We start from the raw sequence: 13699 nt of genomic DNA on the forward strand, positions 1-13699 counted from the left end.
CCCCCGACACAAGGCTGGGGCTTCCCTGGGCAGTCCTCCATGCAAGCCAGCACAGCACTGCCCACGGCTCCACAGGGCCAGGTTCTTCTAGAGAACGATCAAGCCCCAAGGTGGTCTTGAGGACTGCTTCCTAGCTTCACGCCTGGTTAATGTATCAGGAGGAAGTCGGGGGCCCAGACATGCAGCTCAGCAGACACCCAGGCCTGCACGCACGCGCCGAGGCCTGGTGTGCTGAGGCGCAGCTGCCTGTCAGTGGTGGCCGTGCCGCCTGCCACTCACTGTGCAGGGCCGCGCTAAGCTGCCCGCTGACCCACCTTGTTGTTGGTGTCCAGAAGAGGGAGCTTCATGGAGGAGAGAATGAAGGGTTTCTTAACTGCCATCTGAGCAGCTGCAAGAAACCAACAGGGGGCTCAGTCTGCCTGCCAATGGGCAGAGGCCGGGCAGCCTTTCCGCCACAACGAGGGCCAAGCCTGTGCTGCGGGGCCCTGGCCTCAGTGCGGCCCTCTGCATGGGTGGGGAGAAGGCCACCTAAGCACAGGCCCACCCATCTCTCTCCAAGGGAAAAATGACTTTTTTCAGCAAATGACATTATTTTATCCAATTAAGAAGTGAGGATGTTGGAAGTTCAGGACAGCAGAGCTGAGTCAGGGGTCCCAGGTTCAAGTGTGCGGTGAGGGCACCTCCAGGGTTATCAGAATCTTAGCACCACTCCCGGGGCTCCAACCTGAAGGCCTGATGTAGCCACGGCCACTGTTTAGCAACCAAGACACACACACACACACACACACACACACACAAATTCAGGTGTGAAAACCATTCAGGCTTATTGCTGATTAAAACTGCTTTAAAGCAAGAAACATGAACTCTCCTATCCAGTTGTGAGGAAATCTTCAGACACATGGAAGCCAGGGACTTTCCACAGAACTGGCCTCCACTCCTCCCAAGGTCCACATCTAAGAGACAGCAGAGCAAGCTGTGCCCACGGCCAGGCCTCCACACTGAGGGGCCGCTGCCGTGGATGGCTGCAGGTGGGGGGTGGTCGGCAGGACTCAGCCACCAGCCCCCCACGCTGAGGCGCCACGGCCCACCATCTACAGCCCCTGCCGAGGGCAAACATCAGTGACGGACAACCTGCTGGCAGGCACGCGAGCACCACTGCTGCAACTCTTCAAAAAGTAGGGAATTTTGCAAAATAGAAAGTTGGGGAAAGTATTTCAATAACTCAAAGCAAAATGCTCCTTTTCATCCCGAAGATGGACAAGGCGGGCCTATCCCATCTCCATTCCACAAGGCACTCACCCGCCGTGTTGATGACGTGCCTCAGGACCTGCAGGGTGCCCACACGGGTCCTCTCGTTGCTGGTGTCCAGCTTGGGCAGCAGGAAGGCCAGCAGGCGGTCCGGCGAGCAGCAGGCTGCGGGCAAGTGCTCATCAAGACCGTCTTGCTCCCTGCTGGCTGCCTGCACCCCCCAGGCCCAGCGGGGAGGACAGACGTCAGGGCGGTGAGCCCCGGACAAGACCGAGGGCGCCGCCCGCGTACCCAGTACGGTGAAGCAACGCAGCACCTCCTTCCGGTTGCTCGTCACCAGTGGGCTGGACGACTCCACGGGCACGCAGATCTGTCCGGGACAGAGGACACAGTCAGCGGCTGCTGAGGCTGGAGAGGGATGTCTCAAGCTTCCAGGAAGCTGCAGGTCCTCAGGCGTGCTCACCTGGGTGTAGGAACCCCTGCCTGTGCCCAGACATGCTCTCAGGCCCTGCAGGCAGGGTGGGGGGAGAACACAGGACACACAGCTGGCCCTCCTCCTACACCCCACCCTACCCACAGGCAGCCAGGAGAACAAACTCCCCAGACACACTTCCTGATGAGAAAGGAGACAGCTCCCCACTTTCTCGGGTAGGACACGCGAGCACAAAAAACACTGGAGTCTGTCCGTCCAAACCGAGCCAGAAAGGGAGCTGCCCTGGCAGGAGTATGGGCAGAGGCTGCAGGCGGCTGCGCCCCTGGATCCCACTGTACCTCTGTGGGCAACGCTTGGGCTGAGCTTTGGGTGGCACCCCTGTCCCCACTCAGCCCCCAAGGTCACAACAATGGACCTGCAGGGCCTCTGGGCAAAGGGCTCTGAGGGTACCCTTGGGAAAGCCCAGCCTCCCAACCAGGAGGGAGCCGCGGTGCAGCGACCACAGGCGCCACCCCAGCCTGGCCCTGCCAGTTCCCAGGGGAACGCAGCTGGTGGAGCAGGTGCAGGCAGGGCCGCCAGGCTGGCTCCAGGTCCCTAGGGCCCTGCTGCCCGCTCCTGGGGTCACTCAGCGACCCACAGAGTGCCTCCACCAGGGCCGGGGGCCAGCGAGGGAGCAGCTTGGAAGCAGATGCTCTGGCCTGCCCCAGGGAACCTGTGGAAGATGCGTGAGGTGCTCAGAACTCCACAGTGACTAGAGCGCAAACTGCTGCTGAGGCCAGGTGCTAAGGTTTGCACTGATCAGTTAAAAGGTGATAGATCAGAGAGAGAACTAGTGACAAGGGCAGTCACCTGGAGAAAAGATAAAACTAGCTTTTCACTCTTCCTCTAAAATACACTCCAGATGATTAAACAGTATAGGGGAAATGAGAGAACCTAAAAACTCACTGAAGAATTGGAAAGCCTTTTCTAAGTACAGCAAAACCTGACTGTATAAAGAAAGATAAATGATGGCTTTAAAAAATTAAATAATGTTCTATGGCAAAAAAAATCATAAACAGAGCCACAGATAACAACAAAGCAGAAACAAATATCTACATACATGACACAAGACTATAAATAACTGCTACAGACCAATATGAAAAAAAAAAAAAAAATCTAAAATCAACATAAAAACAAAAGACGTGAATGGAAAACACTAAGAAAAGGATATATCACACTTTTCTAGCTTCTCAGCTTTTCCACAAATATTCCCCTTTTAAACCCCAACCCCTCCCCACAGATTACACTGTTTTTAGTTTCAGGCCATCACTTTCTATTAAGTAAATAATACTCTATCTCTCATTTTTTGGTCACTCTTTCCCCAAGTTGAGATCTTAGGCATTCTTCGCTAGGTTAATTCCAAGCTACTTTACAATTAAGTTTCTGTTGCTATTGTAAACACCTTTTTTTTTTTTTTTTGGTACTTTCTAGCTGGTCACCACTGATGGGGGAAAATACTCTTGATTTTTACAGGTCGGTCTTGTAACTGGCAGCCTTGCTGAACAGAGTTCTATGACTTGTAAATAGATTCAGTTCTTGTATGAATGAACTTCTAGATGAGTGCATCAACCATCCAGAACAAATATCTGCTAGAAGCAGACATGGCGGGGGCCAGAACAAGGCAACCCTGCCCTCAGGCCTCTGCCACCTCGCTGGGCATGGGGAGCAGTGGCCTGACAGGACGCAGGGTGGGCAGGTGGCCAGGCGAAGGCAAACCACAGGTCTGTTCTGGATCCTTCCCTTCTGCTTCTCTCCTCACAGGATTCACCCCAAGCCCTGCTGACAAGTGAGTGGGGCTCCGTCCTGCTCTGGATGGTTAAGTGAAGGTGGTCGCTCCTTTCCATTGTGATGCAAGCTGTATCCATCACATGTATGATGCAGGCTGATGGATCAGGTATTTAAAATTTACCAAGGGAAGCTCCTTTCCCATCCTGGTTGCTAAGAGTTTCAATGACAAGTAGGTGCTGAACTTACTCAAAAGCTTTTACTGCATCGCTGAGATCAGAGATAACCTTCCCACAGCCCCTCCCACTGGGCCCCGTGTGTGGCAAGTACAGGGTGGGCAGCCAACTCTCCTCCACACAGACCCTCATGCCAGCTCTCCCATGGGCGCCCAGATTTTTCTGTGTGGTCCTGACTTGGAGTCAAGACCAGTCCCACAGAACCTGTCAGGCAGCTCCAGATCCTTTTCTCATTTCCAAGCCCACCTGTGTGAGGTGGAAATGAGCTATCCCTCAAAAGTCTAGAAGAGGCAATCTGAACACCACTGGGTCCTGGGTTTGTTTTCAGAAAGGAAGGGCCTGGAATGCAGTTTCCTTTTCTTTACAGTTTAGTCAAATTTTCTATTTCTCTTCTACCAATTGTGACATTTTTAAGGTTTCTCTAGGCATCTATCCACTTCGTAGTTTTTCAGGCTCATTACAGCCGAGGAGCCCTGAGGCCCTTGCTCCAGCAGCGCCTTCGGGCCCTCCCGGTGCCGGCCTCAGCTGTCGAGGCGGCTCCTTTGCTCCGCCTGAGCCCTGACCCTTGGGGACCTGCAGGCAGCGCAGATGCTCCCCCTGCCTGCTGGCCGCCCCCTCCCCTCCTGCCCCCGTGCGTGGGGCTGTCCTGTGCCCCACTGCCCAAATCAGTCTACCCCCAAGGGCTGCACCCAGATGACTTGGGAAGCCTGCAGAAGTCCACCTGGCTGGACCCCCGCCCTGAGTCTTGCTCCCTGGGCCCCTCAACAGGCACCCCCATAGCAGGACAACAGTGCCCGGCCCCAGCCTGCTCACAAACCCCTCCAGTGGCCCACCTGAGCGTGCAGAGCGGCCAGGAGAGAGTCGAGCTGGATGTCCAGTGTGCGGCTGCCCACGCTCACGGCTGCCTCCAGGATCTGGCCGAGGCTCTGCAGGGCGGAGCAGACTGTCAGGACCTCCTCGCCTTCAGCCCCATCCCACCTGGCTGGGGGAGCCTCCCAGCAGGACACCACCCTGGGGCTGGAGTGAGGAGGCAGTGGTGCCAGGAAGGGGGCCTGGCTCTCCAGCTCTACACACGGCCCTCACTGAGGCCGACAGCCCACCAGGGCCTCACCCACTGAGGCCCACAGCCACACTGTGCGCACCTTGGACACGTGGACAGTCTCGGCGTGCTTCTTGTAGAGGGTGAGCACCCCAGGCAGCAGCTTGGGGAGCTGCTCCTCCAGCTTCTCACTGGGGAGCAGGTGGCTCATGGGCCCCAGGGCCTCCACCACTGCGAGCCGCAGCTGGAGGAGGCAGGGACACTGGTCAGTGGTGGGGGGACAAGGGCAGGAAGTCCTCCACCACAGACCTAGAGCACAGGCTCCTACAAGGTGAAGGGAGTGGGCCGGGGAAGAAGTCAGAGCAGCCAGGCCCCTCCCTAAAGTGTGGAGGCCCCAAGGTAGGGGTGGGGCCTCAGCAAAGCAGCCCAACGCTGCGAGGACCTGCAGGGGAGACCCCACAACACAAGGCTTGGCATGGGCAGGTGGACACAAATCTCTACCGAGGTCCTGAGGGATGGCAGAAGGGCCCAGGGGTCTGCGGCAGGACCTCCAGGTTGGGAAGGGAGAGGGCAGTCAGCAGGTGCAGTCACCAGTCCCCACCCACAGAGCGTACCTTCGCTTCCCGGCTCTGTAGCCACTGGTGGAAAAGGATGTCATAAGCACCAAAGATGTCTGAGGCGAAGGAGTCCTTTCTGACCGTGGGGTCTGGGGCCTGGTCCAGGTTGGCCAGGTACTCCAGGGTGCTCTCACTGAAGCGCTGCAGAGCTGCGGTGACCCCAGCGGTGAGAAGGCAGGCATGGTCACGCTGGCTCTCAGGCAACCCCTCTAACATCCCATGCCCGCCTACGAGATACCCTCCTGAGCAGCCCGGCAAGGCTCAGGACTACAGGGTGGGGCGGGGGTGAAGGGTCCCCTGACTCTCGTCCTTCCCAGAACCCAGAACACGACTTTTCTAGAAATTCAGTCTCTGCAGATACACGAAGTTAAGACGAGGTCATGGTGGGGTGGGGTGGGGTAGGCCCTAACCCACCAGGACCCTGTCCTCATAAGAAGAGAGACAGACATAGTGATGACAGGGGCAGACGCTGCAGTGACACAACCTCAAGCCCAGATGCCCAGATCGATGGGCACCTCCAGACACCACGGGAGCCTGGAAGGACGCTGTCCAGAGTCACAGAAGGTGTGTGGCCCTGACAACAGCCTGCCCTCAGACACTGGCCTTCTAAGCTGTAGAAGACAGCCCCGTTGTCTTAAGCCCCTGATTTGTGGTCCTGTGTCACAGTGGACACCAGTACATGACCAGCCTCCCCCAAATGCCCCCAGGCCACCACGCCCTCCTGCTCTGGTCTGTGGTGCCCACCTCTCCCCTCACAGACACACATACCAAATGCTTTCAAGGATTGCTGTCCAAGATGGTGTGGGACCCCCAGGACACATGCAGGAAGACCTGGGTGTGTGAGGCTGAGTGGGGGAGCGGTGCTGAAGGTGGGGAGCACCAGCCTGGGGGGGCTGTGTCCATGCAAGGGATGGTGCTGTGGATGCTCAGGCAGGGAAGCCGGGGGACCTACTTAGGTGTAGAACTGTGAGTGGTCAGCAGGGCCTGGACTGTGGGTCATGGGAGACGATGGGACCACAAATAGTCCGAGGCCAGAACCTGGCCACGCAGCCACACTGAGGCAGTGCAGGAGAGGAGACCCAGACGGCTGGCAGGGGTGTTGGCTCACAGCTGGCCCCGAGGCAAGAGCCCACCCCAGGATCTTGACTGACAGGATCACGGGCTCCAGCTCATGACCTCTGACCTGGACCACTTGCAAGGCTAACTTCTCAGCTTGGGTTTTGCAACCCAACCCTCCATTTACAGGAAGGCAGTTTATGGTCACAAGCACTAGAGAGAGAACATGCAGGAGGTCTGTATCTGGCTGTCCTCCCACTGAGGATGCCTTCAGTGGGGAGGGGGTCTGCTTAGCTGGGCCCTGGTCCCTGTCTGCCATCCCAACCCCTGCGTCCACCTATTCTTGCTCCTTGAGTTGCTCAATCAGGCTGCTGGTCAAGCTGACCAGGGCTTCGAGGTACCCTGTGTGGGAAAGGCTTTCAGGATAACAGGATATTACGTGGCTTGAAGTGGAACCCCCCTCGCCTCCAGTCCTGAGTTTCTTACCAGGTTTGTGCTTTTAATCAAGGACACATGTGCCTCATGTAAATGAGTCACTCAGGCCCCTCCCCCAGCCTGATTTTCCTTATTCCAGAAGCAAACACGGGGTTTGGGCCTTTTTCTCCACACACTTGTGTGCAGTGTTCCCCACGTACCCCAGGCCGGGACCAGCCCGATCCATCCACCCCTCCAAACCCACGTGGCTCTGAGCCCACCACTCCCTCCATGAGCAGCTGTGTCCTGAGTTAAGGACCGTCTGGTGTTTGAGTCCCCTTGTTCTCAGGCCAAAGTCACTGCGGCAACCTCCACACCTCTTGACACACATCCTGAGGCTCCCCCAGCCTCACCACATGGGCCACACCCTTCCGGATCCTGGCTTCTCAAGGGACATCTCTACATCTTCCTGCTCAGCAAGCCTTGGGGCGGGGTGCTGATTCTCAGGGGTGCCTTCCGCTGGAGCTTTCTAGCACTCTCCCTCAAGCAGAAGGCAAGCCCTCGGCCTTCTCCTGAACCACCTGCCCCGCAGAAGCTTCCTGATGCAGGAGTGGGGAGGGCCTCTCCACCTGGGACAGCTCCCACAACGACCCACCCCCGCCCCGCCCCCTCCACTTTCTCCATTCCTTCTCCGTTCCTTGGAAGGTGATTATCGAAGACTGGTTTCATGGCTTCCCTTGCTAAATCTTTTCTTTCTCTTCTGTTTTTCACATACTTGCATCTTGGCTCCATTTTCTAGAGGATTTCCTCAACACTTCCATTTCTACCTTCCATTTTCATCACGTCGCTAATTCCCAACAGCTTTATTGCATTGTCCAAACGTAGCTTCTTCATAGCAAGGTGCTTCTGTTTCATGAATGCATCTTTTCTCATCTCAACGAAATATCAACCAGATTTCCTTTCCTGTCTGTTTTCCCCTCCCTCAACTGTCTGCTTCCCCTAGTCTCCCTTTCTGTTTACTTTGCTGCTGCCTCTCTCATCAGACTTTCCCGGTGGGTGGTGAGCTGTGGTTTCCTGCCAGTGCTGGCAGTGTGTCCAGGCCAGCTGAGCACCTGTTGTCTGGGCCCTGTCCACCCACCTCTGGGGTCCTCCTTCCCGCCCTCCCCCTGCCAGGCCGCAGCGTCCTGCAAGCTGGACAAGAACCTCTGAGTGCACACACACTCCTGTTCTGGGCCCCATGGCCCACTTGGGCCACCTTCCTGCACAGTGAACACAATCTGACTAGAATCGGAGACTGCCTGGAAGGACAAGAGGTCCCAGTCCTCTTGTGGCCCACTCAGGCTGCGATGGGCTGACATGGACGCTCCTGGCCTGACTGAGGCTGCTCCAGTGGGCAGGACCATGCTTCCCTCAACTGCAGACCTGGAGCACTGTCTGTGGCAAGGCGCACACACTTCAGTCAGAGGGCGGCTACAGGCAGTGTCTGCTGGCCCACCTGGCCCTTCACATGGAATGGCAGCCAGGTGAACACTGTAGGCCTGCAGCCTGTGAGGGGCAGGGCCTCCTGCACAGGGCTCTGCAAGTCCTGGTGCGATGCCGGCACTTCCCAGGGCAGCTGCCGGGCCAGGGACCAGCCCTCAGCTCCAACACAGGCTCTCCTTCTCCCTCCCGGCCGGGATGAGTGCTGTCCTTGGAGCTCTTTTCCCCCAGCCCCCACAGCTCTCCCCAGTCCCTTCTGTGTCCCTCCAGCTGGGATGTGTACTGTCCTTGGCGCTGTTTGCCCCCCCCGCAGCCCCAAGCTCTGCCTCGGTCCTCTCTGCGTCCTGCCCCTGCACTCTGAGCTCAGCAACGATTCCCACCCAGCTGCTCAGGGATCCTGTCACAAGTTCCCTTTTCAGCAGAAACCAGGTCAAAGAGGGTTTCAGCCCATGTGAGAGGGGCCCTCAAGAGGAAGGCGTGGAACAGAGAGAACAGGAATGTAGGGGCTCTGAGGGACTAGAGCTCTTCCTAGAGTCCCTGAGAGCTGGGGAACCTGAACCCAAAACCACCATGAACAGGTGGGCTGCAGCCTAAAGCTCTAGGCCCCAGATAGGAAAGTCCCCTGGTGTGCACAGAACAGGCAGCTTCACTGGGACCCTTCTGCAGACACCAACTCTGCTTGGCTACCAGCCTCCCAACCCCTGCCTCGGTGTGGCCATAGCCTAACCACGTCCCTCTAGCCTGGCCATGGAGGTGGAAGCCCAGGACCTCTAACAGCCTGGCGATTAAAAAGGGTCCTTAGGGCTTCCCTGGTGCTCCAGTGGTTAAGAATCCATGTTCCAATGCAGGGGACTTGGGTTTGATCCCTGGTCCAGGAAGACCCTACATGCCTTGGGGGAACTAAGCCTGTGTGCCACAACTACTGCAGCTGGGGTGCACAGAGCCCATGTTCGACAAGAGAAGCCGCCATAATAAAGAGTAGCCCCTACTCTGCACAACTAGAAAAGGCCCTCGCCAGCAACAAAGACCCAGCAAAAGCAAAAATGTGTGCATGCATGCTAAGTTGCTCAGTCATGTCTGACTTTTTGTGACCCTATGGACTGTAGCCCACCAGGCTCCTCTGTCCATGGGATTCTCCAGGCAAGAGTGCTGGAGTAGGTTGCCGTGCCCTCCTCCAGGGGATTTTCTCAACCCAGAGATCAAGCCCACAGTGACAGGTGGGTTCTTTACCACTAGTGCCACCTGGGAAGCCCACAACCAAAAATAAACTATTTTAAAAAGGGGATCCTGTCTTCATGGGGCCTCATGGGCCTAGGTATTCCCACTTCCTCCCCTCGGTAGCAGCTGTCTTCCTGAGACTGGAGGGGACGCTAGGGACACCAGGAAGCCGAGGGACAAGAGCTGTGTGCAGGCCACTAGAAGAGGCCAGGCTTCCTCAGGCCCCATGTTTCAAGACCATCTGCTCCCTATAGGAGTGCCCTTCTGCCCATCAGGAGTCACGCCATGAGGCACTGCCCATGGCACACAGAGGGTAGGAGAGTGAACACTCCCAGGATACCCAGGGAAATATCACTCTGCCAGAACGAGCAGGGAGAGAAGTGGGAAGAAGCTGTAGCTCTGGTGAGTCTCCTCCTGCCCCCCATTAAGTGTCCAGGGCTCAGGGGAGTACAGTGTAAGGTCCTGGTGGGGGGGCGGGGTGGCGCCCAACAACAAAGACAAGCTGCCAGACAGCAGAGGTCAGGTCTCTACCTGCATCAGTGCCCACTCAGCCCCCATCTGCATCACCCTTCCTCTAATTGTCCCACCCTCCTCCTGCAGCCTGAAGGCTCCCCGGCCCCCTACAAAGGAGCACTGGAAACAAAGACCCCCCCCCCAACAGTGGGCAGACCACACCCACCCACCACCCCACAGAGGCCCTGTCTTACCACAGCAGAACACCACTTTCATTGAGTCATGTTTGGCTGCACCCAGCATGGGCAGCATGGTGCTGAGGATGGACGTCAGGAAGGGCACCATGCCAAACACTGCAAGAAGGGGCGCATCACAGAGGCCCACGGCCACACCGACCCCGCCACACAACTTGAGCTCTCTCTGCACAGCCTGAGGCGTGTGGTGGAGCAACTGGGACCCAAGGAACCGAGATGCCAACCTCAGAACCTCTGAGTGTGCAAGCAGAGGGGTGGGGCTGCCACCTACCATTGGAGATGGAGAGGCTGGCGAGCGTGTGCACGGTGCAGGGATGCGGCAGGAGCCCAGGCTGGAACTTGCTCAGCAGCTCCTCCATCACGCTGCTGATGAACCGCCTCCCCACCGCCACCAGGACGCTGCTGGCGGCCTGCTGCCAATCAGAGACCAGCTCCTGTCCCCAAAGACCTCAACTGACACCCTGACCAAAGGAGGCAGACCTCACCCACACTGAAGGTGCCCAGGAGGAAAACTGGACACTCTGCCTTCAGAGTGTCAGGCCGCCAGTGTTCAGCACGCTCTGCGGCTGCTGTGAGCAGGGCCCCAGGCTGAGCCTCGAGCCCATGCACACTCAAGTCAGGCCCTGGTGCTCCTACATTCACCCTGAGAGCTTGGGAGCACTGCTTTCCACTTAGGTTTCTATCTGAGATGGCGGGGTGACTCACCCCACCCCACAAGGGCAGTCAGTACACAGGACCAACAGGCCAAACGCAAGGCAGCCAGACACAAACCCATGTTCTCAATGCACTCAGGAAGAAAACAGCTCCCTGCCCCAGCCAGGGGCGGGTCAGCCAGGTCAGGGCAGGTATCCCCCACACCTTCACTTTGGTCATCTCATTGGAGGCCAGGAGGATGATGGCCCTGGCCATGTCCTTGTCCAACTCGCCGATGTGATTGCTCACGACTGTCTCCATAGCCCGTAGGACCATCGTCCGGTATGGATGTGCTAGCTGTAGAGAGGGATGGTGGAGGAAGGACCAGGACTCCCTTGTCTCTCATGGCTCCTCCCTGAGCTCAGGAATGAGCTCCCTACACTGGGACAGTGGTGGGGGTGGGGGCAGGGGCGGGATGGGGCCCTGCGGAGAGGAGGGGTCATCAAACTGGCTCAGGAGCCCAGGGGCCCTGTCAGGACTCAACTATCCAACCCTGAAATGGCAGCTGACAGATGAGAGCCCAAAACTCAAACAAAAAGAAAGACGGTCTTTTGAGACTGCAAGTCTAACTCCTAGGAATGAGTCTAAACCATGCACTGTGGAAACTGAAATTCTGTCCCACTACAGGAAGACAGGAGTGTCACAGAACCCTGCAGTTGAACCAGGAGAGGCAGAGCTGGCACAGCTCTTGGTGCAGTCTCAGCAGGGCCCGACCAGTGGCGTCTACGGTTGGGCAGGGAGCAGAGGCCCAGGCCCGCTGGGCGAGGCCCTGTCCCAGGTGCGACGCAGCGGCCCCTTTCTCACTACCTGGGTAGGTGAGAGGAACGGTGGACTGGGCCTGTGCAAGGGCAACCAGACACTACAATGCCGACCACTTGGTACCCCACAACAGGACCAACCCACAGGACAGAGTGGGTCACCTATGCTGGACTTGCTGCCTCAAGGGGGCCTGGACTTGCCGGTGCGACTTTCCACCCACAGCAACCTGGCTGCATACTTCAGACCCACTGGGGCCACTGCCCTGCAGGCCCCACCCCTCACCGAAGGCCCCATTCCCACCACAGGCCCCGCCCCTCGCCATGAACCCTGCCCCGCAGGCCCCTCCCCACAGGCCTCACCCCATCCTGGAGGAGCAATAAATACCTTTTCGTGCAGCCGCAGGTGCTCCTCACAGGCGCTGAGCACCTCCGCTGGCTGTGACCCTCCGAGGGTGCACAGGGCACCACATACCTGCTCCTGCACCCGAGGGTCCTTGTCAGTGATGGCATCCAGAAGGATGGTGGACAGCCCTACAGTGACAAAGTCCGACGGCAGGGTCAGGCCTGGCCCCGGCCCACCTCCTGGCTCAGCCTCTGAGGACTCAGCCTCACTGGCCCGGCCTCTGCAGCCTCAGGCACACACACCGCCCCTTCTGTCCACCATGCCGGCCGGGGTCTCTGGGACCCACTGGCCACCTGCTCTGAGGTCGCTCTGGCCACCTCTACCCCGGCCTTCCAACCCAGGCCGTGTTTTCTCCGCATCTCCAGCCTGGCTGGATCCGAGCTCCTATAAAAAGCAGGCAGTGTGGGCTCAGCCCCACGAAGCGGCTCCAGGAGGACCTCTGGCCCACACTCCGCCCTGGACCATGCTCTGGCAAAAAGCTGGCCCTGGCTGCAGGTACAGTGGACAGTCAGAGTGAACGCTGGCCCTGGGGCTTTTGTAGGCAAGGAGGAAGGCACAGGGACTCTCCTCCACGGAGCACAAAGCCACTGTGCCAGGCAAACGCTGTCCCCACACCAGACTGAGCCAGCGTCGGCAGAGACGAGAGCTTCCTTTTCTTTTCTAATGAAGCCTTAAAGAAAGTGTGTTCAAGCAGCGGTCACTCCTCCCAAGTGCATTTACTCAGAAATTCGCAGCATGCCGTGGAGGCCAGCCAAGGGGCCCACACTCACTCTTCACGTAGGTCTCGCTCATCACTGTGGCTCCAGCTTCTTCTCGCCTCCTGGTGTGAACATGGACGCCTCTCTTCAGACCTGGAGTCACCAGACGTGCAACATTTAAGTCACTGGCCTCCTCAGTTTACGAGCAGTTAGTGTGTTTGTGTAAAACACAAGGTCAGAAAGGGTTTGTTGGGGAGACAGTCTCTGCCACACTCTGGCTGAGTGGTGCGCAGAGGACAGGTGGTACCCACTCCACCCAGCAGCCGGCAGCCCCGCCGCCAAGTGCTCGGCCCACAGGGGCTTGTCCTGGCTGGCCTACAGAGGGGGCCAGGCCAAGCGTGACCACCACCTCCACTGACAGCATCTTCCTTCACTCTGTGTACATAAGGCCTCGTGCCAACTGACAGACTGTGAAGAAAGGGACACCCCTCCCTGAGGGCCAAGAACAACAGCCTTCATCACTGTGTGGCCAGGACCCCCCACTTCCTGTTGGCTGAACAAGACTGGACAGGCAGCTCAGGGATCTGGTGGGCTCTCTGGCGTCTGAAACCAACCATCCAGACAGCTCACTGGATTTGAGAGTTGCAGCTTTCAAACATCATGTGCCTCAAAGCACCACTTGCAACAGACAGAACCAAAGAATAAAGCCCATGGAATGCAAGTGCCTCTGCACTTTCCCACACGGTCACAGGCTCCGACAACTGATACGGGACTGCTTTCTCACACTGGGGTCCTCTATTTTCTGGGCACCACCTTCATTCCTGGGCACCGCCCATCCAGAAAAGGGTGCGGGTAGAGGAAGCAAAGGGGACAGGCCACCTCCTGCTCCTGAGCTCATTGGCTGTGGCCACTGGGAAGGGGCAGTGAGAGGTGTCT

At 57.8% G+C, this 13699-nt stretch overlaps 1 protein-coding gene across 15 annotated transcripts in view; it reads right to left on the minus strand.

Moving 5' to 3' along the window:
- Nucleotides 1-13699, minus strand: part of MROH1 (maestro heat like repeat family member 1) — a 53933-nt gene that overhangs the window by 22160 nt on the left and 18074 nt on the right. For 13 of the 15 annotated variants that reach the window (XM_020884068.2, XM_020884059.2, XM_020884038.2 and 10 more), the window contains 12 exons: nucleotides 12836-12916; nucleotides 12048-12193; nucleotides 11070-11201; nucleotides 10483-10645; nucleotides 10212-10310; nucleotides 5335-5486; nucleotides 4824-4964; nucleotides 4515-4607; nucleotides 1712-1756; nucleotides 1540-1618; nucleotides 1300-1413; nucleotides 315-388 (listed from right to left, as the gene is read on the minus strand). In XM_020884068.2, the coding sequence (XP_020739727.2) occupies nucleotides 315-388; nucleotides 1300-1413; nucleotides 1540-1618; nucleotides 1712-1756; nucleotides 4515-4607; nucleotides 4824-4964; nucleotides 5335-5486; nucleotides 10212-10310; nucleotides 10483-10645; nucleotides 11070-11201; nucleotides 12048-12193; nucleotides 12836-12857 (1260 nt within the window). In that variant the 5' untranslated portion in view covers nucleotides 12858-12916. The remainder of the gene's footprint in view (nucleotides 1-314; nucleotides 389-1299; nucleotides 1414-1539; nucleotides 1619-1711; nucleotides 1757-4514; nucleotides 4608-4823; nucleotides 4965-5334; nucleotides 5487-10211; nucleotides 10311-10482; nucleotides 10646-11069; nucleotides 11202-12047; nucleotides 12194-12835; nucleotides 12917-13699) is intronic. The other 2 variants (XM_020884053.2, XM_020884046.2) reach the window with 1 other exon arrangement.

The sequence above is a fragment of the Odocoileus virginianus genome, unplaced genomic scaffold, assembly GCF_023699985.2.
Source record: "Odocoileus virginianus isolate 20LAN1187 ecotype Illinois unplaced genomic scaffold, Ovbor_1.2 Unplaced_Contig_23, whole genome shotgun sequence".
Classification (NCBI taxonomy): domain Eukaryota; kingdom Metazoa; phylum Chordata; class Mammalia; order Artiodactyla; family Cervidae; genus Odocoileus; species Odocoileus virginianus.